At 51.6% G+C, this 26,007-nt stretch overlaps 2 protein-coding genes and 1 long non-coding RNA gene across 3 annotated transcripts; 1 reads left to right on the forward strand and 2 right to left on the reverse strand.

The window, feature by feature from the left end:
• Positions 1-1,645: 1,645 nt before the first annotated feature.
• On the reverse strand, positions 1,646-4,770 carry NKX2-3 (NK2 homeobox 3). Its single transcript, XM_044436409.1, has 2 exons — positions 4,275-4,770; positions 1,646-2,401 (listed from the first exon to the last, which is right to left on the reverse strand). Exons 1-2 carry the CDS (start codon positions 4,642-4,644, stop codon positions 1,791-1,793), a joined length of 981 nt encoding a protein of 326 aa, XP_044292344.1. The 5' UTR covers positions 4,645-4,770; the 3' UTR covers positions 1,646-1,790.
• A 332-nt stretch (positions 4,771-5,102) lies between these two features.
• Positions 5,103-12,498, forward strand: LOC123024023. Its single transcript, XM_044431271.1, has 3 exons — positions 5,103-5,398; positions 6,180-6,262; positions 9,838-12,498. Exons 1-3 carry the CDS (start codon positions 5,103-5,105, stop codon positions 10,191-10,193), a joined length of 735 nt encoding a protein of 244 aa, XP_044287206.1. The 3' UTR covers positions 10,194-12,498.
• Positions 12,499-18,121: 5,623 nt separating this feature from the next.
• Positions 18,122-24,167, reverse strand: LOC123026602. The gene is made up of 2 exons (XR_006415332.1): positions 23,953-24,167; positions 18,122-19,023 (listed from the first exon to the last, which is right to left on the reverse strand). It is a non-coding gene; the product is annotated as an uncharacterized LOC123026602 (long non-coding RNA).
• Positions 24,168-26,007: the final 1,840 nt, after the last annotated feature.

The following is a 26,007-nucleotide window of genomic DNA, read 5'->3' on the forward strand; positions in this document are numbered from 1 at the left end:
CCCTTTCAGCGCCGGCCCAGCTGCCACAATGGGCCGCTCCGCGCAGCGCGCTCCCATTCAGCGCCTTGGCACCGTCTCCTCGCCCGGACAAGGGGATTACGGCGGCCGTGCCGCTGCTGGAGGCTGGCTGGCGCGGCTTCCGGGCCGGGCTCGCATGCCCACAGCCCGCCTCGCCCACAAAGCCACGCCCGTTCGGCGGGATTAGCGGACCCGAAGTCGTTGCGGCGCGCAGGACCGCAGTCCCGGCTCCTCATTCCGCAGGGCTCTCGCTGAAAGTTACGGATTAACGCGCCCAGCGTGCTAACCAGGCAGTCTGGGCATATATTCCACTTAATGCAGATTAGTTACCCTTGTTCAGAGTTCTACGACCAAACTCAGCTCAGGCAGAGGCTTTTCCTCGGGCCAGGCCGAAACGAAGGTCTGGGAACAACGGCAACTAACCCAAGGGAGCGCATTTCTCTCCCCCTGCGCTCCCTCCGCGGAGGCGGAGAGTGCATCCGAGTTTGCCCAGTGAGTTGAATTAGGATGAGAGATGGCCCTTGCTGAGCGACCTCCTCAGGGTCCAGCCTTAAGCCTCGCGTCGGGACGCGGACTTCGAACTGGCCCGAATCTCTTGCGTGGAAGTGGCAAGCGCGGGGCAGCGAGACCGCCGCCTCAGGCGGGGATGCCGGGGGTGCTGGGGAGGCACTCTGCGCGGGGAGCTGCGCTGCACGCCCTCGGCCATCCTGGGACGCAGGGGACGCTGTGCTGGGGCCAATGCTGAAGAAAAGTTTAGGTCCGGCCTTCTGGCCAGCGTAAAAGTTCGGAAGGGGCGCCAAAAAAGTAGGAGAGGCAGCTCCGCTGGTTTGCAGGCTTTGAAAGACAAGCTGTATGCTGCTTACATTCCCTGGCCCCTTGAGCAGAGAAAAAGTAAGCGCGCCCCGTGGTGTCCTTTTCCTAAGGCAGCAAACTGTCTCGGGCCAGGCGGGCAGGAGGAAGCCCTGGCGCCAAGGAGGGAAGAGCGAGCGGGCAGTTGGGAAGCCCTCTTCGCTGGCCTCCGTCCCGGCAGAAGGATGCTGCGCTTTCCTGGGGAAGCTGGAGCCAGGGGCGCCCTCGCGCGGGCTGGGAGGCGAAGAGATGGAGCCACCCGCTTCTTCCTGCCCTCTCTGCTCGCGCGTCCCCCCCCCCCCCCCCGCCCTCCGCCTCGCTACGCGCAGCCCGGTGTGGATATTGCACCTGGTTTATTGGATCCTTTAACTCCTCGCAGCAGTGGCTACATCAATACACAGAATACGATACAACAAAGGAGCGGCTCGGGGTTGCCTCCACCCCGGCTTTGGCTTTTGTACAAGAGAAGCTGTTCCTCGGCTGCGCCTGGCCTCCTTCCCGCACCGGCAAACCCCAGCCGGGTGTGGGGCTTCTAGGAGACTGCCGCCCGCCCCGCCCGCGAGCTCCGCGGAACCCAGTGGAGCGCGGCCGGGCAGGGGAAAGAGTCCAAGCCGAAGTCTCTTCAGCAGAGTCAGTGGCACCGCGTCCTCAGGCGTGGCCGGGCGCCCTCGATGTCTGGGTAGGCACTGTTGGCTGGAGACAAGGTGCTGAGCTGGGAAGACCGAGCGGGCTCTGAGCCAGCCTGGCGAGTCGCGGGGCGCCGTCGGGGCGCTGCTTCCCTGAGTGAGTCTCTCTGCCTGGCCACGCAGCTGGCCCACCGCTGGCGCAGAAGCAGGTTCGGGCGGCGCGGGCGGCGGGGCGGCGCTCCGTCTCTGCCCTGGCTGTGCAGCGCGGCACTGCAGGGGCTGCTCCGTCCGGCGGGGCTACCACGCTCGGATGCCCTGAGTGCAGGAAGGGCCGGCCGTCCCCTGGTGCAGCGGCTGAGCGCCGCCGGGGAAGCCAGTCATGTTCACGTAGGGCCCAGCGGGCGGCTGCACCGACGGGCCCCCGCCGCCGCCCGCCGGGTAGCTGCAGCCGTAGCCGGCGCTGTACGCCGCCGCGGGGGAGCCGCCGTAGGCGTAGTTGGGGAAGCCGTTGTAAGGGTAGGCGGCGTTGGCGTTGTAGGGCGTGCTGTAGGCCTGCGAGCCGCCCAGGCACGGCTTGCCGTCGCGCACCAGCACCGGCACGGCCACCCTGCGCGGCGGCGGCGGGGGCTGCTGCTGCGGGGCGCCCGCCGTCGGGCCGCCCAGTTCCAAGGCCTTGTCCTGCCGCTGCCGCTTGCACTTGTAGCGCCGGTTCTGGAACCAGATCTTGACCTGCGTGGACGTGAGCTTGAGGCTGCTGGCCAGCAGCTCCCGCTCGGGGGCCGACAGGTAGCGCTGCTGCTGGAAGCGCCGCTCCAGCTCGAAGACCTGCGCCTGCGAGAAGAGCACCCGCGGCTTCCTCCGGCCGCGCGCCTTGGGCCGGTCCGGCGACTCCTCCGCGGCCTCCTTCCCTGCAGAGCGGGCAGCGGGGCGGGGGGGAACGGAGGAGAAGACGTGACAAGGGCGTGACGCTTCGGGCAGGGGGATCGGGGGCCGCGGGGGGCGCGGAGGTCCACGCGCGTGTCGGAGGCCTAAGAGGAACGGAGCGCCTTCCACGCAGCTGCGGGGCTACCGCGCCGAAGCCACCTGCACCGTCGGGCTGGGCGGGCCGAAGGTGGCACCTGAAGGAAGCTGATGCTGAGCTGGGGGTGCGTGACCCGTGCTGGACGACATCCCTGGCAGGGATGCGATGGCGCCAAGGGCCTGGCACGCCACCTCCCACCTGCTCCCCGTTCTGCATGAGGCCCTAGACGTTGGCCTCAAAGCTCCTTCTGCGCCCCAGTGGGCTGTAGCCAAGGATGGGTCAAGCCTCGAGAAAACCCTGCCGTCCTATCGTGCAGTCGAACGCGTGTTTTCCCACAATAAAGTCCCCCTACGCGGAGCTTACTCCCGGATTAAACGTGCATCCAGTTGCAGCCATGGGCCACTGACTTCAAGAAGCTGAAGCAGCCCGGGCTCCTCTTTGTAAAAGTTCAGAATAAGCTGGCAGCGGAACTACGCATCTCCGATGTTACGGGAGAGCAGCGCAGCAGGACAGACAGCTGTTGAAAAGGGGAACCTCTTCATAAAGGATTTAAATCTCAGCAAGTTGGGTGTCCTGCTGCCGAATATGGCCGTTCCTGCTGCTGCTGCTGCTAAGGAGGGAGCGGCCGCCGGGCGCGGGAGCCGCCTGACTTTTTCGGAAGCCCAGTGCAAAGGAGCCGAGCGACAGAAACACTCGAGATACAAAGAAGAAAACCTCCTCAGTAGCACAGCTTGCAGCGGGAAGGAAGCAGGGAAGGAGGAAAGGGATTTCTACCTGCTCAGCAAGCGCATGGAGGTCTCCCGTTGCCCGCAAGAGTCCCTTGCTTCTGCTCGACTAGACCAGGCCTGTTCCTGACCGTGCAGGAGCAAAGACTTGACTTCCTGAAACTTGCTCGAAGTTGCCCCTGCAAAGGCCTCAAATGAGGTGCTTCTGCCCTGGATCTTCCCTCTACACTCCTCCCAGGGCTCCGAAACTGGTGTTATTGCCACCGCCCTCCGAAGGCTGGCCACCTCGCGTGGCTGGGCCTAGGCATTTTCTCCCCACTGTCTTGGGACACGGGGATTGGTTTGGCCAAAAAGGAGAAGATCCCTCTCGGCTAGGATTCGCAGCCTAATCCGGCAGGTTTCTATGGAAGTAAGTCCGAGGGGCCTACTTCCAGGTAATAGGATGGACGTGTCTGGGGAAACTTAATTTGGGAGCCTGACCAATTGACCTCGGAGGGTCTTCTATCCAGAAAACACGCACAGGACTGAAAGCAAACAATCTGATTCATATCATTGAGAACTAGTAAATCTCGCCTTATTCCGGGTGGCTGCATTGCTCTCGGATCAATGGGGATAGGATTCCAGCTTCCTAAGCCAATCCTAAACTAACAAGTTTACTCAGAAGTAAGCCCTCTGATGTTCAAAGAGGCTTATTCTGGAGTCAATGAGGCTACTTGAGCAGAGAGAAGAGAAACTTCGTCCACCTCTGAATGGCATTTCCCAGGGCGCTCTTGAAACTCCTGGAGGTTCTCCATCCTATTCTAGCCTCCCAAGTAGAGCCGGATTCCCAGGCGTTCGGTGAGAAAAGGGAACAGTTTTGGGGTTGGCATCATGGGCACAGGCCCTTGAAGGCTGCAAATCCTGGACCCCTCTGATGGCGGAACGAGGGCGCTGGCCTGGCCAGGCTGATGGGAAAAGGGACATTCTGTTACTCCGCGAAAGCTTCCCTGAGCAGACCGAGTCGCGGGTCCTGGCCATGCTTGGCTCTGCACTTACCTGCTCCTGCGTCCCGCGCCAGCTCTCCCTCCTCCACGAGGCCCTTGGACTCGCAGGTGCTCCGCAGCATCGCCTGCACGTAGCTCCCCGGAGAGAGGCCCCCGTCTCCTTGGCTCCTCGCAACCGGCAGCGCCATGGAGCTTAACAAGGGCAACTTGTCTTCGTCCTCCTCGTCGTCCTCCCCGTCGGAGAACCGGCAGCCCAGCAAGCAGGAGGCGACGGCCGCGACGGGGAAGGGCGGTTCGAGGGGGATCTCGAGGCGCTGCTGCTCCTGCTGCTGCTGCTGCTGCTGCTGCTGCTGCTGCTGCTGCTCCAGTTTGAGAATGTCCTTGACCGAGAAGGGGGTGGACGTGGCGGGGCTCGGGAGCATCCTGAGGGCGAGGCGGAGGGAGCGACGAGGAGGCCCGGCTGGGTGCAGGAGGGGCGCGCCCGCCAGCGAAGCCGCCGGGCTAAGGGGCGCCCATGAGAGGGTGGCTCTCGCGGCTTCGCTCGCAGCCTCTGCGCGGACCAGCAGCCGGCTCTGGACTCGGAGCCGCCTCTGCGGCCGGGGAGGGCGCGTCACGGCGAGGAGGGGCCGGGCTGGGGCTCGGGCTGTGTCCCCATTGGAAGGCGGGGGAGCTGAGCCGGCCCCCTGAAAGACGGCGAGAGACCCTGCCCGGCAGAGGGACCTGCCCGCTCGGACCGAGAGGTCTGCCCGCGCGCGGGCCGGACGGCCACGTCCCCGCCGGCCGGGCCACGTCGGGGCAGAGGGGCGCCCGGAGGCGCAAGGAGGCGCTGCGGCGGGGAGCTCGGCACGGGCGCCGGCGCGGTGCGCGCGTGCACAGCGGAATGGGGGGTGGGGGGCCGAACCCGGAGGGGCCTCCGGTCAGCCCCCTCCCCGTGGCCAGACCGGCCCCGCCTTTCCCCGGTCAGCCTCGTCGCCACTCCCTTTCCGTGGCTCCGGAGAGAGCCCCCTCGTCCCTCGCGGGGTTGTGCTTTGGGCTTTTTGTGCTGGGTCCTTCCTTTTTCTTGTTCAACTCCGGAAGAACCGAGAAAAGGGAACGGAAGGAAAGGCAGCTCGCTCAGGCGAGGAAAGGGGCAGGCGGACAGGCAGGCAGGAATACCCGCTTGGCCGCCTCGGGAAGGTAAGCGACGGGCCCTTCCTGGGCTGAAGGGGCGCAAGGCGCGCGAGAGCGTGGGGTGCGCGTCGCGTCGCGTCGCGTGGGGCGGGCGGCTGGCGGGGTGCTTCGCCGCTGCGCTCGGGAGCGGCGAGGGGTTGTCGCTGGCACGGCTGCGGGTCCGTCGCCGGCCTGCTTCAGCGGGAGCGACGCGCAGACCTCGCCAGACCTTCGCGTGCCCAGCCCTCGTCTGCCCGCTGGGCGATGCATGCTCGTCGTCCGTTCTTTCTCCACTCCTTCCTTCCTTCCTTCCCGATGGTGTTGGCGATGCCCCATGGTTACCACACTGTTGCAGAAAGAAAAACAGTAATAGTAGCAGAATAAAAATAATAATAATATATCGCAATATTTTGCCAAATCATCCTATAGTAAGGTGCGGTCCTCGCCCCCAGCTTCGATGGTTTTAAACTGCTCAGATAAAGTCAGGGTAGGACTGTAAGCTAAGCTAGCTACATTGAACCTTCCCTTATAGAGGCGGTCTATGTATGTAAAGATAGAGAAGCCGGGAAAGCCTTCGCCTCGGTGCCCCATTCCCAGCTTCCAGCCGACACTGACCAATGTTGAAACCAGCGTGTGGGGCAGGGGCTGCGTTTTTTCTCCTTTTTCATCCTGCAGTGTCGCCTGCTTCAAAACGCAGCGGTGACCGGCACTTCCTCTCCTAGCTGCCTGTGCTGAGCAGACAGCAGACAGCCAAGCCCTCTTTTTTCTCGCCACTGCTGAATTTAATCTTCCTTTCTTTTTCCTCCAGTGGCACCCTTCGGAGCCCAAGCTTTGACAGGGAGTGCGCGCGCCTGTGTGCACACAGAGTGCGCAGAGCAGACCAGAAAGAAGGTAGATCATTCCAAAAACTACCCAACTCTCGAAGCTAATTTTAAAATAAAACCATCGAAATGATTTGTGGTGGATATGCAGTGGTGTTTAATTTTAATGTTTAATTTTAATGCATGTCTATGAAATCTGTGCAAAGCTGATTCATTTTCTTTAACGTGGGTGCCACTGTCCTCTCCTGACGAGACACTGGGTGCAAGGAAGCTCTGCCAGGCCTGGCCAGTGTCTGCAGCCAGAAAGGCTCCCAAGGCTTTTATAATCTAACCCACCGACCTCACTCCTTACCTCTCCACTGTTTCCTTCAGGAGATTTATTTCTTCTGGGGGTAGCAAAAGGACCACCAAATAAACAGAAAGCCCCAAGTGCCTGCTCTGGGTTGCGAGGCTGGGTAGAATTGCGCTTATCCAGTTAGCGGTGTTCTGGGGGACAGACCCAAATCAAACTGAGAATTTACTTCGGATCACCATCTCCTGGGCTTCAAAACGGGACTCAAGTGAAACTGTTTTGTATTAAGTGGCAGCAGTTGTGGTGATGAGCACGCTTGCCCATGGGCAGTGAGGTTTTAGGTGGCTGTGAGGGATTGTGCTTCAAATAAACTGAACAGATCGCCATTGGAGTGAGTGGACTTACCCATAAAATTCTAGGACTTGAGTGTGCTTCTAGGTGGCTGGCTTATGGCCTCTGTTAAGAGGCTGTTGTACTCTTGCAGTATTTTCCCATCCCTCTTGGAGTGTACTGAATTTATGTTCACATGTTCAGGACCTAATCTTAGTGATTATAAGCATAAATTCACCCAAATCATTCCAGTCCTACCCACGTGATATTTATAACCGTTGTCCATGCTTAGCGATGTTGTTATTGTGTGCGTATTTTCCACTGGAAAGTAAGGCACAAACTCCTGCCAATTTGGTTTTGATGCAAGGAATTCTGAAGAGTCTTTTTGTTTAGAGATTTTAAACAAACAAACAAACAAACAAACAAACAAACCAACCGAAGGGCAAAAGGCAAAGTTGTGGGCGCCTGGGCTCCTTTGTAACCCACCCAGAGAGTCCAGCTGGACTAATTGGTTGCAGAATACAAACTGAATAGTAATTAATAAATAAATGGAATGTCTGTGAAATGGTGAATTTGTCGAATATATCTCCTGCCAACTAGCAAGGATTTCAGCAAGCACTCCCTGCAGTCACGGGAGTAGTGGTTGCTTGACATTTCTATTACATACATAATTGCAGGAATATTATTCCCCAATATTCCATCACCATCACCACCAAAAATGCGAAGTGGTATTGACATATGTCATGCATGAGGCTGCAGATTTAGCCGGCAGTCATTCCCACTGAGCTTAAAGGAATTTACTTCTGAGTAGCTTTGTATAGGTTCACATGAGTTGGTCAAGATGAAGTATTAATTAATTTTTAATTAATTAAAAAGGCTGGCAGTCTCCAGCAACACTTTGTCCAAAGCACATTTGCATGGAAGAGACTCCCAGGTCATTCTTGTAACAATGATACTTTCCAGATAAATTATCTCATAGTAACAACTTCCCCTGTTCGGCACTAATCTTCCCTCAACAATAGTGCTATTTTCTTTTAAGTAAGACTGCCTAGGATCAGACTGAAAATCTCTAGAAGGGAAGAGACAAGTGCCTATTTTATTCATTGGGCCACACACACACACACACAGAAATACCACAATAAGTACAAAAATAAAAGCTTATTTGGTGTGGTGTTTTGTTTTGAAACAAAAGATCTGGCCACGCAAGACAGAAGCATAAAGAGAGAAGAATTGAATAAAAGATCCTATCACTTCGGTGTGGCTGGTGATCAACAGGCGTAGCAAGATCAATTACATAAAATAAACACCTTGAAAGCAGACAATGGCTTGCCATAGTAAGCTAACCACTCCAAGATAAACCAAGTTCCAGTGTCAGATTTGTGCATTTCCAGAGGTTACCAGTTTAAGCCTACTGTAGCAAAAACAACAAAGTGTTTTATATCATCTGAAAGATGAAAACAATTCTTCTGGCATAAGCATTTGTGGACTACTTCATTTAAAGCATTTGAAGTCTCCCATCAGATGCATGGAGCATTACAGACAATTTCAGGTTTTGCTGCAGTAGATATAGTGGCGGCTACAGGGGTGGAGCAGAGAGAGAATTGTAAACAGGGAGGTTGGAAGGAAATTATATGTAGAATTTGAATAGAGCAAGAGGCTGCTGAGTTACAGTTCACCCACTGGTTTAATTTTATTGCTATATGCTTTAATTGGGATACTAATTGGCTCATTTTGCGTTATGTGTTAACTGTTTTACTTTGTACCTGCATGTTTGTGTTACCACCAACAATGGCACTTGGAACAGTCACTTTTGATAATGTCCTTGCCACTTTCTGTGTTTAATTTCCTTCTAATATCAGTATTTACAATCCCCCTGCTCCCATGTAGTGTACAAAACTCTGAAAATTCTCCATAATATTTCTAATAAAGTAGATAATAGTCCACCAGGATTTACACCTAAGTAAATTTGCAAACAAATTTCAGTTGGGCAGCTTCATGCAGGCCTTTGAAACAGCCAGCGTTGCTGTCCTCTTGTTCAACATTTTTCGCCTTTTCAAATCTGTCACATGCTTCAGACAAGAAATGGGGGGAAGGATTTCAGTCTCCTGGACAGCTAGAAATGCAACCCTTCCATTTTAAAACCACGTTTTAATGTCTGAATGGTGGCTCCATATTTTCTTGCACAGAGATGGGCTTTTGTGGCCCACTGAAGTGGCGTGAAGGCATTGTTGGCACACCACAGAATACATTGCTTCAGTTGAGAAGCCCTGGATGAAATGTTTCACACGGTGCCCGAACAACCCCGGGTCAGGCTTGGTGCTGCAGATTGCCATGACACGCTCGCCAGCGCTTCTTGCATTGCTTGATCTTTTGGCTTCCGTGCATTAAAGAAATAAAGAAATCCACCCTCCCCTTCTCAGGGTTTATCTACTTATCCACTTAACTGAGCACTTCGTGCATCTAAGGAAGTGAGTTCTGGCCCAGGAAAATGTATGCCTCTATAAATACGTTAGACTTGAATACGATGCCACAGAACTGCTTGCTGTTTTCCTTAACTGGAGCGCATCTATCCAGACCTGCCCTAGGAAGGCCTGAAGGCCTGTTTTACCCAGCTCCATTCGTCCCTGGTAGAGGCTTCATGGTCGGCTCCGGACTGGTTGGCGCCCAGTCTCCCACTTTCCTGGATCCAAACGTCTGATGGAGTTCCAGGGCCCAAGCCACCAAGCGAGCATGGCAGAGTAAGAGCGACGGAGGCCAAGCGCACCAGGCGTGTCTTTGTCTGCCCCCGGCTGAGGACCCTGCCTCTTAAGAGGCTGGAATTTCTGGCCTGCTCAGCTCCCTTCGCCCGACCTTGTGTGGCCGGCGCTACCCGGAACGTGCTGCAGAAAGTGCCCCGCGCTCGGACAACACGGATAAAGCGTCCTAAGCAGAAGAGTCAGAGCGAGGCCTGCCGTCCGGGTCGCTAACCCGCAGAGGGACTACCTTTTTTCTTTCCTTCTTTCCTTCCTTCTTTCTTTCGGCAGGCAAAACTCGACGTCTGGGCGAACTGAGGCGCGACTGGACAGAGGGCGACGTGAGACTGCTGCGTTTGGCGAGGACTCGCTTTGAGCGGCCCTTTCAGCCTTTTCCCCAGGCTCCGGCCGGGGACACACCAAAGACCTGGCGAAGTCTGGAGACACGAGAAAAGAAACCAGGGCGAAGGGAGGGTGGAGACGCGATTCCAGCGCTCGATCGAGCCCAGCAACTTGCCAGCCGCGCCGTGGAGAGCAGGAAGCCGGAGCGGCGCTGCGGCAGACCCACGGAGCCAACAGTGCGGCTCTCCTTCTCGCACCAGGAGCAGGAAAATCGTGAGCTGCAGGACGGATGCCGGCGCGCCTAGGCCCCGAAGACCACACGACACGCGCGCGCCCTTCCCGGTTCTGCTCGCTCGGGCCCGGCACGAACCTTTCCTTCCCCGTGCGCCTCCGGCAGCGCGTCTTCCTCCAGCCCCTCCGCGTAAGCACCTTGAAGGTCTCTCCGCAGCGGGCGGCTCACCGCTGCACTCCACGTTTGTGTGTATTGCGGGGCGGGGGAGGCGCCTGCTCTTTTCCTGGCAACGTGCGCCTTTCCCTTTGCTCCGCGCGGGCCTGTCTTGGCCCTTCACGCTGCGTTCTTCTCTGCGCTCCTGCTTGGTGTTGGGCATCTGCGACTGATCCAGGCAGTAGGAAAACGCGGGGAGCCATCTCCCCCGTCGCCAGAATCTTGATCTGAAAAATCTCCATCAGTTCCCATTCTTGGTATTGATTTGTCAGGGAAGTCCCGGGTACAAATTCCAGGTACAAACACCCTACTCCTCGGGTGTTCTTTGGCGAGCCATCAGTGAGCGGGGGTGCCAATAAATCCGTTCTTTTCTTCATCTCTCCCCTCCTCAGTCCCGCGATTGTCAACATGGGGATGGCAATATTTATTTATTCATTGATAGACCGTCACAAGAGCCACATGGTTCCCTGGACGCTTTACACATAATTCCACCCCCTTTAAGGATTACAACAAAACAATGCATACAATGCGCTGCAATGCTATGCATATATAGCGCGCATATGGCAGGGAGCAAACCCCAGTGAACCTCGCCTTCAATTAAACACGCCAGGATTTGCACTATAAAAAGTGGTCTGCAGCTGCTCTGAGTTTCGACCTCTGGTTGCAGCCTTCCTGCCCAAATTGTGCCTATAAGCAATGTTTTCTATCTTGCATATCCTGGGCAAAGCCTGACCCTAAATCCGGATGGTCTTAAGTGAAATTCATTCGAACTGGACTGCTTCAAGGAGGGCTGGATTAGCTTTTACCCCTACTATTACCCGAAGAGCCTCCCCCACCAAGCCCTCGGTAAACGCGGCTTGCACCCGGGCGCAAGGCGAAATGCCTTATTCCCCAGATGGAACGGTAGAGGCCATCGAAGAGAGAGACCCGAGGCATTTACGCGCGCGGTCTAAGCTGCAGGAAAGCCCTCGTATTTCCAAGTATAATTAAGGAGCTTCAGAGGTGTCCCGCCGCCTGAGCCTGCCCCTGTTTGCCGATAGCGCTGCGCCCGCGCGTCGGCTAGGAAAGGCGCACGGCTGCTCCCCGGGGGGGCTGCTCCTTGCCAAGCGCTGGCCCGAGAATGAGTTCTCTCCCAGCCTTGCCGTTTGCAGGGGCTTTTGGAGGTGTGGTTGGAAAGCTGGAACGCATACCGCTTTTAAGATCGTTATTATCACTTTAACCAGTTGCAGGCGAGAGGGATTCTTGCCTGGTCTGAGCGAGGCTCGGGTTTCCCTCCTCGCCTCTGCGCCGCGCTGGAGGAAGCGATGGCGCTGCCGCTCTTGCAGCAGCAGTTATATTAATGGTTATCGTCCTGAGCAGCCCATTAGCTTTTTCTGCTGCCCCACGGCCCCCTCTGGTTTGAGCACGGCCTTGTTGTCCCAGCCGCGCTGCGCACTGTTTAGACAAGGGATTAAGGTAATGGATGGCGCCGGGATCCATGCGAACGAGGGGGGAGCCGAGCAGGAAGCCCGTTCTCTGAAGATGGTATCAGGCTCTTCGTGGGCCCTAATAGCTCCACCGGCCCCGCGGGCAGGGGCGAGACCTGTCTCGGCCGCCGCGTTCTGCCACTAATGGCCCCGAGCGCAGGCCCCGCTCGCAAACAAGCGAGCGCACCTAATGCCCAGCGCAGCCGCTTTGATCTGCTCCGGGAGACCTCGGCGGCTCGGTGAGGGTGCCGGGACAGCTCGCTGGGTGGCCCTAGATAAGCCATGATTTCCTCAGCCCCCGTCCGTAATCTGCGAATAGAAGGCTCACAGCCTCGCCTGCCTTGCAGGACTGTAGTGAGGATGGTCCCTAAGTTCCTTCCAGGAATGGCGATCCCCTGGGAAGCCAAGATCCCCTTAAATCGACATGATTTCCGTTAAAGTCACCTCGAAATTCCCACAAAGGCTGCTAAAGGATCGACAGATTCTTGGCTGATTTTCTGTGTACTTTCGCAGTGATTTAATCTATCGATGAAATCTGCCTAAGGAGGCACATCATAACAGGAGGTACTTCTCGAGAAAAAGGTACTTTTTAAAAGCTTTTTAGAAGAAAAAGCAGATTCCTCCCCATTCTTGGAAAATGACTTCTATTGTCTGCGATTTTCATTCAGTGCTTAAATGAATAAATTAACAAAAATGCGACGTTGAGCAACTGAGCATCCTTTTAGTTAATCAAAAGCGTTTAGCATTCCATGCACCTGACAAATGGTTCAACATTCAGAGTCAGGCCAATGGGGAGGCATGCAAGTCAAATAAATACATAAATTAGAAATAATAACCACAGCTACCCATAGCCGACCAATAATGGGAATTGGGGCTTTGCCCATATTCGGAAGGATGAGAAAATCAGCTCAGCGCAGCCAGATCCTATGGCTCGGCGGCTGGGAAGTAAGTCCCAGCTGGACTTTAACATTCAGGTCAGCTGAGAGCGGATCGCAGCCTCCACTTTGGATCTTGCACCGAGCTGACAGTAAGTCTCAGTGAACTCGTTAGGGCTTGCTTCTGAGTAAACGAGCCTAGGATTGAGCTGCACTGCGCCCCAGATGGGGGTGGGAGGAGGAAATGGAAAGCGGGTCGGGTCGTCAGGCTAGGTCGGGCTGCTCGGACCCTTCCTTCACACAGTCTCCGTGCCACGCACCTTCTGCAACGGCGCCTTCTCTCAAGATATTTACTTATTTAAAGTTTTTCTATGCCATCCCATTACTAAAAAAAAGTATCTGGACGGCTTACAGGACATATCCCCTTTATCATCCATCCGCAGGTTGTGTTGTTACTGTTCATTATTGTATTGCTGCTATTTTAATTGGATAATATTTGTGTTTCTCATATGGGCTGTGAACTGCTGTGAACACATAAAATTATAAAAGTATATATAGACTCTAAACGTGCCACACAGAGACTTTGACTAAATTAGGTCATAATAGCATGTTCAGAAAAGAAAAGGTCATACAACTCCCAGCATCCCCCTAGCAGTAAGCTGAGGAACGCTGGGAATTGTCCGACTTCTTTCCCTCCAAACGTGCTTAGGACTGTGCTCTTCGCACGGTTGTGATGCTTGCATGTGACCTGGTGTTTGTGCGAGACGGTGTTCCAAGGTCTTCCGACGAAATCAGTGCTGCTAACTAAACAATGAATGTCGTTGAGAGCTGGGGGATGAAACCCACTAGATTTCTCCAGAAAAAAGATGCTGACTCCAGTACCATGCCTTTCGCGGCCTCTCCCCTCTCCAGGAATTTGTGTGCACGTGTGAATGCCACGCTCGAAGTCAAAGACTGCTAATTTTAAATGAAAGTACGTGCAGGCCAGTGGCTTCCGCCCCGTGATTTTTCAGCCAGCCCTGCTGATCTTGGAAACGAAAGCCAAGCGAGAACCATTTGGCGAGCTGGCTTTCCCCACCCCATTTTTAGGTCAAAGCCTCGCGCTTGGGTCCATTTTCGTGTGGCTGGGCTCGCTTTGTTGACCGCCAGCGTCTCCGTTCGCCTAAAAGGCTTGCGTCTCCAGGGGGCCCTCGCGATCGATCCCGCATCCCTGGAGCGCCTAAGCCAGGCCGTCTAGGCGCAGCCCCACTTTGGGCTTGGGCTTGGGCTTGGGCTTGGCTTAAGGGCTCCTTCCCAAGTGGCCTGCAGCCACTGCCGCTCCTTCACCCAGAGAAGCAGCGGGCTTCTCCAAAACTCTCTCACCCGCCCAGTCGGGAAGACCTTGGCCGAGGGATCCAGCCAAGGCGAAGGACGTCCAGACGTTCCCTCCATGGATTTCATTTCGCGGAAATGAAGCTTCCCGCCCGGGAAGCGAGGGGGGAGTGCAGCGCGCCTCGCCTCGGCCTCTTGACTCGGAAGGGCGTTTCTCCCAGGTAAGCTGCGCAGAGGATCTCATCCTAAAGGCCTTCCCCGAGGCTGGATCGTGCCCTCTCTGTCTGCCCCGGCGTGGCAGCCTCCAACTGCCCCTGGCCCAGCCGCCTGCCAGGGCGCCCCTCGGGGCGAGCGTAGAGCCGGGCACATCTCGTCGTTCCCTCCGGGTGGGGGATGCCCCGACCGGCTCGCCCCCTTGACCGTCGGAGGCTCCAGGACCGGGCGTCGGTCGGGGCTCGGTGGCTCTCCCTCCTCCTCTTCTCCTGCAGCTCTGCTCCGTATTTACACAGTGCCTGCCCTTGTGTAAACTCGGCCCGGCCGTGGTTATTCTCAGGCCCGTCTGTTTGTCGTTGGCTGTCAGCAGCGCCCGATGAAAAACGGCCCTTCCCGGCACTCCGCCGGCGCTGATTTATGTGGGAACCGCACGGAGGGAATGCGGAGCTGCCGGGCGGACGCGCCCGCCGGGGCAGAAGTGCCCGTGCAAAGCCGCGGAGGGTGCCCCCCGGCCCCGGGGCAGCTCTTGGGCGAGGAGGCTCCCATCCCCGAAACATCGCGCCGAGAGGGCGCGAAGTGCAGGCGCAGTCCCACGCACCCCCCGGGCGGCCACTTGCCGGCTCTTCACCGCGCCTACCTCGCAGGGTGCGTGTAATGCTAGCGGGTGGCCGGTAAGATGGTGGCGCAGGGGCACCGAGGCCTCCCAGCCTCCGTTGGAGGCCCCCTCGAGCAGCAGCGGGCAACCTGGTGCTGCCCAGACGCTTTGGACCTCCCGCCAGCCCCAGCCAGCAGAGGTCAGGATCAGGGGTTGCCACGGGAGATATTCGCAGGAAGGTCTGGAGAGCAGCAGGTTGTCTGCCTCTGCTCTGGTGCCTTCCTGCGCCAGAGACCCTCCAGATGTCACCGATGGACCACTGGCTCAGGAGTCAGTCCAACAACATCTGGAGGGCCACAGCTGCCGCACACTGCAGGCAAAAGGCCCCAACTCTAAGGGTAAAAACTATTTTGGCTGATTTATTATATTTTAATCCCACCTTTTGTGTTTCTCGCTTTTATCCAAAAGATTTGGATAGCTGTCTCCGTGTCATCATTTTAAACACACAGACCCACTCTTTTGTCCTCATAACAATCCTGTGCGAAGGTGTGGTTCAGAAATGGACACTGGAGATTGAACAGAAAGCTGCCCTATCCAGGCTGATATGCTAATTATTACTTCACACTTATTCTTAGCTTAGGATCTTTTCACATCTTAAAAGCTCTCTCTCTCTCTCTCTTTCTTTCAACTAAGAACAATAAAATTAACACAATAACAACAATTGTGACAAACATCACTGACCAAACAACACGTCAACATCAGCGCTAACTCCAGCAGGACCGACAACTCTAATTACTTAATGTAAGACCATTGATTCATTCAGGTTGCCTCACTTCCCTTCCAGAACTGCATCGACTCTTGTGGTGGTTCACACCCTTTTCCTTTTATTAAAACGTATTCAATAAAAGATTTCCAAATATTTTCAAATTTCTTTTCACTTGTCAAACCTTTGTTCCATTTAATATCACAAGTTAACTGATCATTAATAGCTATATTCTAGACTTATACCAGTCAACTATATATTCACCTTTTGTTTTCCAATTCCTTGCTATTATTAATCTTCAAAACTCTTAAAATACCTTTGACGTTCTTTTCAAACGCTGGTACAGATGTGAATGTCAGTATAAAATCTGCACTCACATTTGTCCATTTCTTGCCATTTCAAGTCTGCCACTATTCCTGCATTGTCAGTGAAAATGTTCTTAAATCGTTTTGAAGGTCCTTCATCAGAATATCATATAGAACATAGATTGAAATGAACATGTCTCTATAGTTCTAATTTAATTAAATACATTTATAAACCATTTTACCCAAAGCTTCTATGCAGGTAACAAATAAATGAATAAAACAAGCAAACAATAGGTTTTGTGAAGAACATTCATATTTGTGACCAATATAGCAGGCAGGAATCAAAGATGCTTTCAATGCTAGTGGGAGCAATTATATAGCCAGAAGCTATATAAATTCCAGACCAAACATGTGCAAGTTTTACACAGAAGTGTCACTGTGTTTGATCAAGCCAAGTCCCAGGTCAATGGCTGCAATTCTATGCATACTGAGTCGAAGCCCCACTGAACATGGGAAGATTTGCTGTTCAGTAAACTTGTACAGAATTATGCTCCACCAAGCATGCTAGTATCAATCCTAATGGGATTAATTTTATCGGATAATAAATATTTACTTGCAGCAGATCCACATCTTTCCCCCAGCTAGCATCTTTGCAGAGATCAGATATTGTCACTGCAAGACTGAACACCATTCCCAAACCAGTCCACATTGCACAGGATCTTATGTGGAAAGAAACAGGTAGCTGCATGTCATGGATACCTGCAGCTGTGATCCCCAGTACAGCGCCCATGGCTGCCATGCCAGAAAGGCCTCTGGCTTCCCTAATTGGGGGCAACTGGTCTCTGAGATCGAAAGGGATTTCTTGGCAGTCACAAAATCTTGTGGAGTGCTGTGGCAGCTGTGAGAAGGATGCCAGGTCATTTCATGGTGGCCATGAGATTCATGAGATGCTGCTATGTCAGGGGAGAGGGGGAAAGGAAAAACAGGAGGGGACCTCCACAGTTTGGCATCTAGCCACATGCCCTAGCAGTCGTTTGTGGCTATGGTCAAAACCCCATTCGCTGAACCTGCACAAGGAAGGGTACCTGTGCCATTTGTTTTTGTCATTTGACCTTCTATATTTTTCTTTCAGAAGCATGTGAGGAGCAGCTTTCCCCCCTTCTGCTACAGGAGCCATCTCTAATTGCAATAGCACCACACATTTGTAGGGTCCAAGTTGGGGGTGGGGGGGGGCTGTGAAGCGGATGCTTCTACTCAGCATGTTCATGAGTCCATTAGCATTTTAAAAGGTGTCCCTGATCTCATAACAGCAATCTCCAAGTTGCTCAGGGTCACATCAAGATCAAGGGTCACATCAAGGCTTGATGTGCTCAGGGTCACATCAAGGCTCTTCCCATGCCTTGATCCTGTTCATAATAGTTTGCCTGATCTGCATGCGAATTGAAGTTCTGGAAAATCAGAAGGCTACTGAAATGTATCGATAGTGCTCAGACCAGGGGTGGTGCCAGGCACCGAAAGGCTTTGGGGCCAGGCTCACAGAATTAAAAAAAAAAAAAAAATGCACACATTTGCATCTGTTAATTTACATATGCTCCGAAGTGTCTCTCTGTATGCATCATGATCCTGACTCCTTGGGACACCCCTGTTTGTAAAAGGGGATGCATAGACAGGAAAAGGCACTTGATTTCAAGGGGGGAAACCTGAGGCAGAAACACCTGGGGACTGCTGGAGAAGCAGCACTCCTAGACTTTTCTATGCCTACTGCTCCTGGGGCACAGACGCACCAGATCATCAGGGTCCTGAACCTTTATTTCAGCAGGTAGCCATGGACAGCAGGCTGGTGGGACAGAGGGCTACCCAAAGATTTGCGGCCCCAGCCCTGGCAGGCCACCAACCAAACTGGTTGAGGATGCTGGGAATTGCAGTCCAGAAAATTTGGAGGGCCCTGGGTTGTTTAGAGGTACACTAGAGAAACCACCCAACTTTTCTGGTCACTGCAGTCTTCTAGGAAATGCTAGAAATGTACAGGGAGAGAAGTGGATGAGCTCATTTGAAAGTAAGCCCCAGCCTTTTAAAGACCTTGGGATAAGCAGCACTCGCCACATGCCCAAGCCTGCCTCCCCCCCATCCCCCCATGATCCTTGCTCGCATTTTGAAGGAACGGCCTTTCTCTGGAGTTACAGTCCAAGTTCCTACCAAAACCAGCTGTGCTGGGAGAAGAAGCCCACTTTCTGATTTATATTAAATTCTCTCTCTCTAATTTGTTCAGAAGAGTTATTTAATAAATAAAGATGATTTTGATTTGTATACAAAGAAATGTGTCTACACGGGATGATTAGCATAATCTTCCATCTTTCTGTGGGAGCTCAGATACAATGAATTTATTTGGAACAATGAACCTGGACTCGAATAGTTTCCTCTGCTTTATGTTGGCTCCTGGGGAATTGAAAAATTTAGCCATATTATAGAACAATAAACCTTAATTTGCTTGAACATTTCATTGCTGGAATAATTTCACTGTTCCTGGGAATGAGATCCATTTTGGGGGTGAAAATTTTGATCAAAGCAGCTTGGTCTTCTGCTTCCAGGGATGTAATTTCTGTGGTGTTAATATTCTTCCTACAACATCTGTCTCAGCCATACCCCACTGTTGATTCTGGCCTCTGACTCCCACCACCACTTTCACTTCCAGTGCAACCCTGTATTTGTTCACTCAAAAGTAAGCCCTATTGAGTTCAATGGAGCTTGTTCCCAGGACAGCAGCTGTAGCATTGAAGCCTAAATGTCTTTGATAAAGAAGTCACAAGGCTGCAAATACTGAACTGAAGTTTCTCAAGTCTCGAAGTTCTGCTGGGTTATTGTTCAGAGAGATGAAGAGCTGAATGCTTAGCCTGAGCTGGTTGGTGAGAACTCAAGTCCAGGATCAAGAAGTATCAGAGAGCAAGACTTTGATAATCAGAGAGCAAGGTGTGCTTGGTGCTGCAAGTTGGGCAAACTAAAGGCTGGGCTGAAGACAGGTATAGGTTTCCATCCTGCACATGTATGTGCATGAGCGCACACACAATTATCTTCTCCTTGGTCTTCTGCTCAGGTAAACCTTGAGAACAGTCTAGTTGCCTTCTTTATACCCTCAGGACACCTATGGATGCTTAAGAAGAGTGACTGTAATTCCCAAAAAAGCACAAGTCAGATTTAAAAAATATATTTTTGTATGAAAACACAGTGCCAAATACGACTTGGCTTCTGGGCCACATTTAGGTACAAGCATGCTCTCCTGTGTGTCCCCATACAGAAACATATATGTATCTATATGCATATACACAAATTCATATATTCTTACACATAGCAATCAATTTTTCCTCCCTCTGCCTCATTCAGAGTTGTGCAAGGCAAACCCTCACCCCATCCCCCAGGTTCTTCCTGGTTCCCTACAGAGCTTTCCCTTTCTCAGGAAACCCTTCTGATTGACAGAGCAATTTTACACATATTTACTCAGAAGTAAGTTCCACTGTGTTCAATAGGTGAGTGTATACGCAAACAAGGATGACCAGGTGACACAGATGAATGGAACAGGTAAGAAAGAGGTGGAGATATGAACCAGGGCTGCCTCAGACTGGAAGTAAGATAGGATACAGCTCTGCAAGAACAAGTATTGCAGGCAGATCAAATTTCATTCCCTCTGCTCTCCCCATGCTTACTCCAAAAATTTGAGGGACCCTTTGCTTTTGGAGTCCATGCAGTGGGCTGCTGAGGAAGAGACAAAGAAAGTCGACTTCTGTTAAGCAGGCAAAAGTCTGTATGCATAATATTGGATTTAAGCCATTCTCCCTGCATTTTAAGTTATGTCTTAAAAGGACCTTAATCCTTGAAATAGGGTATTTTATTACTGGTTCATAAGCAATATTTATTATTGTTCCCATTGCTGCAAATGTAAAGTCTAAAATCAATCCATTAGAAAATATTTCCCCCGATTTTTCTAAATTGAGCTTTGTGTTTCTAGGAAGTATTATGCAGAGGTGACCAACTATACAGTTGCAAATGCACTGAAATGCCTGACTTTTTGTATCTTCTTTATATTTCCTGAGTCGTCAATCAAGTGCAGGCAGATCAGCCAATCAGCTGCCAATGGCCACTGTTGTCTTTGTCACTGTTGTGGTGGTCATCATCATCATCATCATCATCATCATCATCATCATCATCATCTCTCCTTTCCCTCAAGAAGCTCAGAGTGACAAACACTGTCCATTCCTCCTCTTTTATCATGGCAATAACCATGTAGGGTTGGTTTAGGCTGAGAGATAGCAAGCTGGTTCACATGGCACGGTCAGGTCACCTCCTCAACCCTCAATGTCCAGTTTTGTATGGAACACTGTAACGCCCAATTATCCAGACTGGAGGCTGCATATTGAAAATGGTGGCTGAACATTCCAGCATTTACCATTCCTCTTCTCATACTTCCTACACTCACCTTCAAACCAGGATGTGTTTCTGGGATCTGAAAGGTATGTACCAATTCTACACATTTCTACCTTCCCTCTAGAATAGCATAAATCTTCATCTTGACTCCCTGTCCCCCAGTAGTCCAACCCAGATAAAATAAAGTAGAAACTTGTTTCCAAGCACTCTGCTAACAAAACATAAGCGGGAGGGAGAAAGTAAGGGGGAGCGGCTTTATGCAAAGAAGCTCTCCCAGCTTTTCACTTCAAGAACCTAGCAGTAAATAAGTGTCATCAACCCATCAGTAGTGCAATAGTTCCTCATCTGCCAGTTGAAGTAGGAAGTTTGCAAGAAATAATGCAACCCGGATTGAATCCAATTTCTTTTTGCTGGCTGGAGATGTCTTTACTAGGTTACTTTTTAGGAAATCTGTAAGAGGTTTTATGGTAGGAAACTTCCAATGAGCTCATGCTAGCAATGCTGAGCAAAGCCGATGTGGAGAGACTGTGTTCAAAATCACGTTGCAGGAGTGTGAAAAGGTCATTTTGTCACTGAGTCAAAGCAGCATAGGAAATGTCTCCACCAAGGAACCACGGCGGGCTGATTTTATATGGAATATTCTGTGCCAGTTGTATATCCAAGGTGCACTGAGCCTCTGAGTTACAAGCCATTAAAATACAGTTAAACTGTTTCTCTGAAATTGTATTGCTTATAAATCACATTTTAACAGCCTGCTAGATCACAGATCTCCAGCAGCTGAGGCCCAGCTCCCAGAAAACACCCTACACAGAGGAATTCAGCAGCTGTTCCTCAGTGGTTACCCACCACCTCTCTGCCTTGGCTATGGGGTTGAATTTGGGAGGGCTCTGACAGATGGATGAAGTCCGTGATCCACAAAGTCCAGACATCTTTTTATTTCTCATCTGCTATTGCTAAGAGGTCTGTCACTCCGAATAGTTAAAACAGTACTTAATAAATGATAAATCTTAAGAAGTTCATAAGAACATAAGGAGAGCTATTCTGGATCAGACCAAAAGCCTGTCTAATGCAGTGTTCTGACCTCACAGTGTCCAACCAGCTGCCTGTGAGAAGACAAAACAGGATGCGGCTTCAGCGGTGCCCAGCTGCTCAAGCTCCCCATGCTCAGTGCCTCTGCTACAGGAGGCAGCATGGAGACGCCATGACTAGCAGCCAGTGACAAGCTTCTCCTCCAGGAATTAGTCTTATCTGCCTTCCAAGCCATCCAGTCCTCAGCCTGAAATACGTCTTGTGATGGGCTCCTTCCAAATCACGAGAAATATTAGTTCCCCGATACTCTGCACTAGCTGGACCTCACCTGGAATACTGTGTCAAGTTCTGGGCACCAAGATTTAAGAAAGAAGCAGAAAAATTAGAAAGGGTCCAGAGGAGGGCAACAGAAATGATCCAGAGCTTGAAAATACTGCCCTGTGAGAAGAGACTGTGAGAACTGGCCATGTTCAGCCTTGAGAAGAGAAGAGTGAGGGGGGATGTGATATCCCTCTATAGGGAATATCAAAGGCTGTCACAAAGAGGAAGGTCAAGATATCTTCTCCCAGTACCATACCAGAGTAGGAATAATCAACTTGTGACAGCCCAGATTCAGGCTAGAGATCAAGAAAAGCTTCCTCACTGTCAGAGCAATACAACAGTGGAGCCAGCTGCCTAGAGAGGTGGTGGGCTCTCCCACACTACAGAAAATGAACAGTCATCTGAGTGGGATGCTGTAAATTGGAGTCCTGCAATGGCAGGGGGTGGGACCTCAGTGGCCTTCATGGCCCCTTCCAACTCCACTATTCTATGATTCTACAGCAAATTCCATGTATATGTGGTGGGCTCAAGCAACGAAGAAGGGGACCGCCACAATCTGTTTACTCTGAACAGAACAGCGCCACTCATGGGAGGTACTCCCATCTGATTCCCAGAGTACTACAGGTTACTCTGTTCAGCAGGGACTCCCATGTGCCTATGAAACATTTGGGGGGCGGCGGCGGAGGGCTGCTGTGGGGAGGACAGGGTGAGGAAATCTTTTTCTGCTAGCTGGGTTGGACACACCTAAATATGGAGCCATCCTGTGGTGTTTGTGGAGACTGAGAACTAGCTGAAAGGCATATTTTCATTGAGGTGGCTTACTTTTATGACTGGGGGTTGTTCCTTTAAGAACTTCATGGCAGGCATACATTCAACAGGTCAAGCATCTCTGCCATGAGAAGCAGCTTGACGGTTATTGCACTGTTACATGAAGTCATAGAAGTACAGAGATCTTTTTCATTTAAGAAAAAGTGCCGAAATCTTTCCAAGAGCTTCCTGTGCCTCAAGTCTGGTGTTTCTGCATTAAAAAGAAACCCTTGCAAAATGCTTTTCGTGGGTTTCTAGGTTTCCTGGGTTAAAATCACTTCCTGTATGGGCAGTGGTGCTTACAATAGGCCTGTGATTCCCCATTCACTCCCACGCCCAGAATTTGCCATACAAAAAGGTGCGGGGCTGATGTGATCGAACTACCATCACTACAAGAGTGCTGTGCGTTTAACAGCCCCAAGACAGGCAGAAAGTCAGCTGAACCTGCTTCCTGCATCATATCATCTGTATGCTGCAGAAGCAGCGTGCTCCGAATTCATGTCATTCATGAAACTGTGCCAGAGTCTAGCAGTGGTGAGGACACGCAACCTGGCAGTTCAAGGCTGAACAAGGGTACTCCATAACTTGCATGAACTTGGCTGAAATGAATGAGACCAGCTTATAAAGATGGGATACTTACAGTACCTGCTGCCGAAGCCACTGGTGGAATCTGCATGTGTTAAAGTGAAAGAAGGGCTGCAAATAGGATTTCAACCAATAAAAACAAGTATTTTATTGTTTCATACTTTGGATGGCTTAGTTTGCTGAGTGCCTATTAGATGGTAAATTAATTCCTACTCTGTACTAGGTATTGCTCTAGAGACACTGCCTAACTCAAGAAGATGGAGATAGCTAGAGAGATCCCAGTAATAGTTCCTTGATGGTCCTTCTGCCTATGTTTCTTTCCCATAATTGAGTAAAACTCCTGCTTTCCTTAGAAGGTGAGCTATGGACAATTGTAAATCAAAGGACCATGGAATCCACAGCAGCAGGAGAAGAGACCCTCATTCTCTTGCTGCCTCTGAGCTCTTAAAGGGGCAGGCAATGTCTTTAGGGTGGTATCTGAAATGTCTGTTAGCAAATTAGGCTTATAAGCTGCTGCCAAGCCTTCTTATTCATTGCTTTATTGTGTAATATTTATAATCTGTTTGTTAAACACACAGATGCAAAGCAGGTCATAAACTCGTAAAATCTGATATTTCATGGAAATAAAAATAAATGAAGAAAATATCATCATCCTCAAGAACAAGCCAGAAGAGATAATGCAGCAAGCAAAAACTAACACTCTTGGAAGCTCTCCTTAACAGCAACACAAAAGTGTTTAATGTACTGCAGGAAGGCCAGGCAGAAAGGACAGTCAGATAGACTCTGCAGGGGAGTGATTTTCAAAGCCTAGGTGGAATGGGAACAATCTTTCCTTGGCTTCCCCAAGCTGGCACAGGTTCGGGAAAATAGTGTACTCACCCACTAAACCTCTCTTGGGAGATGGGGACACAGAGCAGAACTTTAGCAGATTACCTGGGAAGGGTTGTAGATCCGTAGCAGGGAACACACTGTGCCACTTGGCCCATGGTAGACAATACACACTAACTGGCAAAGACAGACAAATGGGGTGCACAGCTCCTGCTCTGCGTGCAGAAGGTCTCCAGTTTAATCCCTGGCATCTCTGGGGAGGCTGGGAAAACCTCCTGCCTGAAATACTGGGGAGTCGCTACCAGTCAGTGTTGACAATAAGAGGCTAGATAGATCCTTGCTCTGACCTCCCTATAAGGCAGCTGGCGAGGTTGCTCTCCCCCTTGCTCCCGGATCATTTAAAGGTTAATAGCAGCACTTTGAACTGCGTCTAGCCAGAGGCAGATAGAGAGCCGCTGCACTTAATACATTATCAGTATTATACGCTCTTGGCTGTAGGCTCCCGTTAGAACCCTTGCTGCAGCATTTCGGACTAAATATAGCTTTTTAAAGGCCGCCCCATATAAAGCGCAGTTCAGTATTCTAACCTGGTTGTTACCATGACATGCACTATTGGAGCATGTCATGGTAACAACCAGCCAGCAGATCTCACCAGGAAGGGGCTCCTAGGCTCTTTAACAGCCCCGCTCTTGCGCCATTAGGGCCCAGCAAGCCGAAGTGGACTTTTGACAACACTAAATGGTGCGAGACAGTTCTCTCAACAAGGTAGCACAACGAATTGATTGTTTATAAATTTTCTGGACTGCGTATCTTGAGCTTAACAAATGTACACAGATATTTTGCCACAATGCCATTAGCACTGAATATTATTTATTGGGAGCTGGCCCTGAACAAATACCCATACTTGGATCTGAAATGAACATTGTCCTGGTTCGCAGGGGCAGCCTTCCTTGATGCTTTCACAACATTCCCTCTAATACAGTTTGTTCTTGCTGAGCATCAGCACTTTGGTATGTGTGGCTGCTGTTCTTTTAGCGCCAGAGAATGAAAGAGATGAAACTGGTTACAGGGAATGTCTTTAGCTGGACCATTTTCTCAGTAATAGTAGCCGGCCGGCCCTGTATGTGTGGCAGCCCGCATTCTTCAGTTGCTGGGGATGTGTAGGGGATAATTTTTATGCTCTGCCACATCAAAACAAATTAACAGAAACAGGACACCCATGCAAAAGGCCCTGCTAGAATCTCTCTCTTTGCTGGTGTGCTGGTTTTGCGATTGCAGGAGTCTTTTCTGGACATGGCAGGGGGAGGGGACATTCAGAAGAAGTGACCCCTTTAAGGCGTCTCAAGTGGTACAGGCTATGCCACTAACTTGGTGTTCTGTTAACACCTCCTTCTGCTGCCTGTGCAGGTCTAGCTTTTGAGCCAGATGCAAATTCAGAAGCTACACAGTGGGATGTGTACTTAGGCTCTTCCATGTGCAGCTGTGCATACAGGTCTGTGTGGCTGCAAAGATTGGGATCTGGACTGGAGAGCCAGTGTGGGGCAGCACTTAAAGTGGTGGAGGGGGGCATGAAGATGCCGGTCATAAAGCTCACTTGGTGAATTGGGGCCACTCACCAACTCCCAGCCAGGCTCTGAACTTAATTCGCAGGGTTGTTAGGAAAGGAGTGGAACGAGGTTAGCCACTTTGGGTTTCTTGCAAGAAGATAAAAGGCTGGACATCCACCCCCACACCGTTTGGGTTGGAGTAACACCTTCTGCCAGGGCTGTTTTTCTGATTCAAATGGACTCCCTGCTGGGTGCTATTTACATCGTGGAGAAAATTGCATAGGTGCCTATATGTAAATGTTCCTTTCAGCAAGGCAGGCTGGAGGGAGCGGAGGGAGGGTGTGTGAAAAGAGTACAGGGGGGAAAGGGAAAGGTCTCCTCTCCAGTGCCTCAGCCCCAGTCTGAACTGGTCCCAGAGCAGCTGCTCACTCTTTCTCAGTACGCATGTATGAAGAGCCGAAGATCCAGGGCATAGTTTGGCCCTCGGTCCTTAGGATTTCACAGCCTCCTGCATTGTTTGGCAGGCAGAATGAGATGGACCCTAACTTAAATGTATAATATCAATAGCAGAACACGTCTTGGCTATTGAGTTCTCGGGAATCACCTCAGCGAC

This window comes from Varanus komodoensis, unplaced genomic scaffold (genome assembly GCF_004798865.1).
Source record: "Varanus komodoensis strain SLA01 unplaced genomic scaffold, ASM479886v1 scaffold1, whole genome shotgun sequence".
Taxonomy (NCBI): domain Eukaryota; kingdom Metazoa; phylum Chordata; class Lepidosauria; order Squamata; family Varanidae; genus Varanus; species Varanus komodoensis.

Excerpts from the sequence above, each read along its gene's own strand:
- NKX2-3 (XM_044436409.1), bottom strand. The coding sequence starts at position 4,644 with ATGCTCCCGAGCCCCGCCACGTCCACCCCCTTCTCGGTCAAGGACATT. Across the intron at positions 2,402-4,274 it reads GGCGCGGGACGCAGGAGCAG|GGAAGGAGGCCGCGGAGGAG; the intron begins GTAAGTGCAGAG and ends CCCGCTCTGCAG.
- LOC123024023 (XM_044431271.1), top strand. The coding sequence starts at position 5,103 with ATGGGGGGTGGGGGGCCGAACCCGGAGGGGCCTCCGGTCAGCCCCCTC. Across the intron at positions 5,399-6,179 it reads CGCTTGGCCGCCTCGGGAAG|TGGCACCCTTCGGAGCCCAA; the intron begins GTAAGCGACGGG and ends TTTTTCCTCCAG. Across the intron at positions 6,263-9,837 it reads CAGAGCAGACCAGAAAGAAG|GCAAAACTCGACGTCTGGGC; the intron begins GTAGATCATTCC and ends TTCTTTCGGCAG.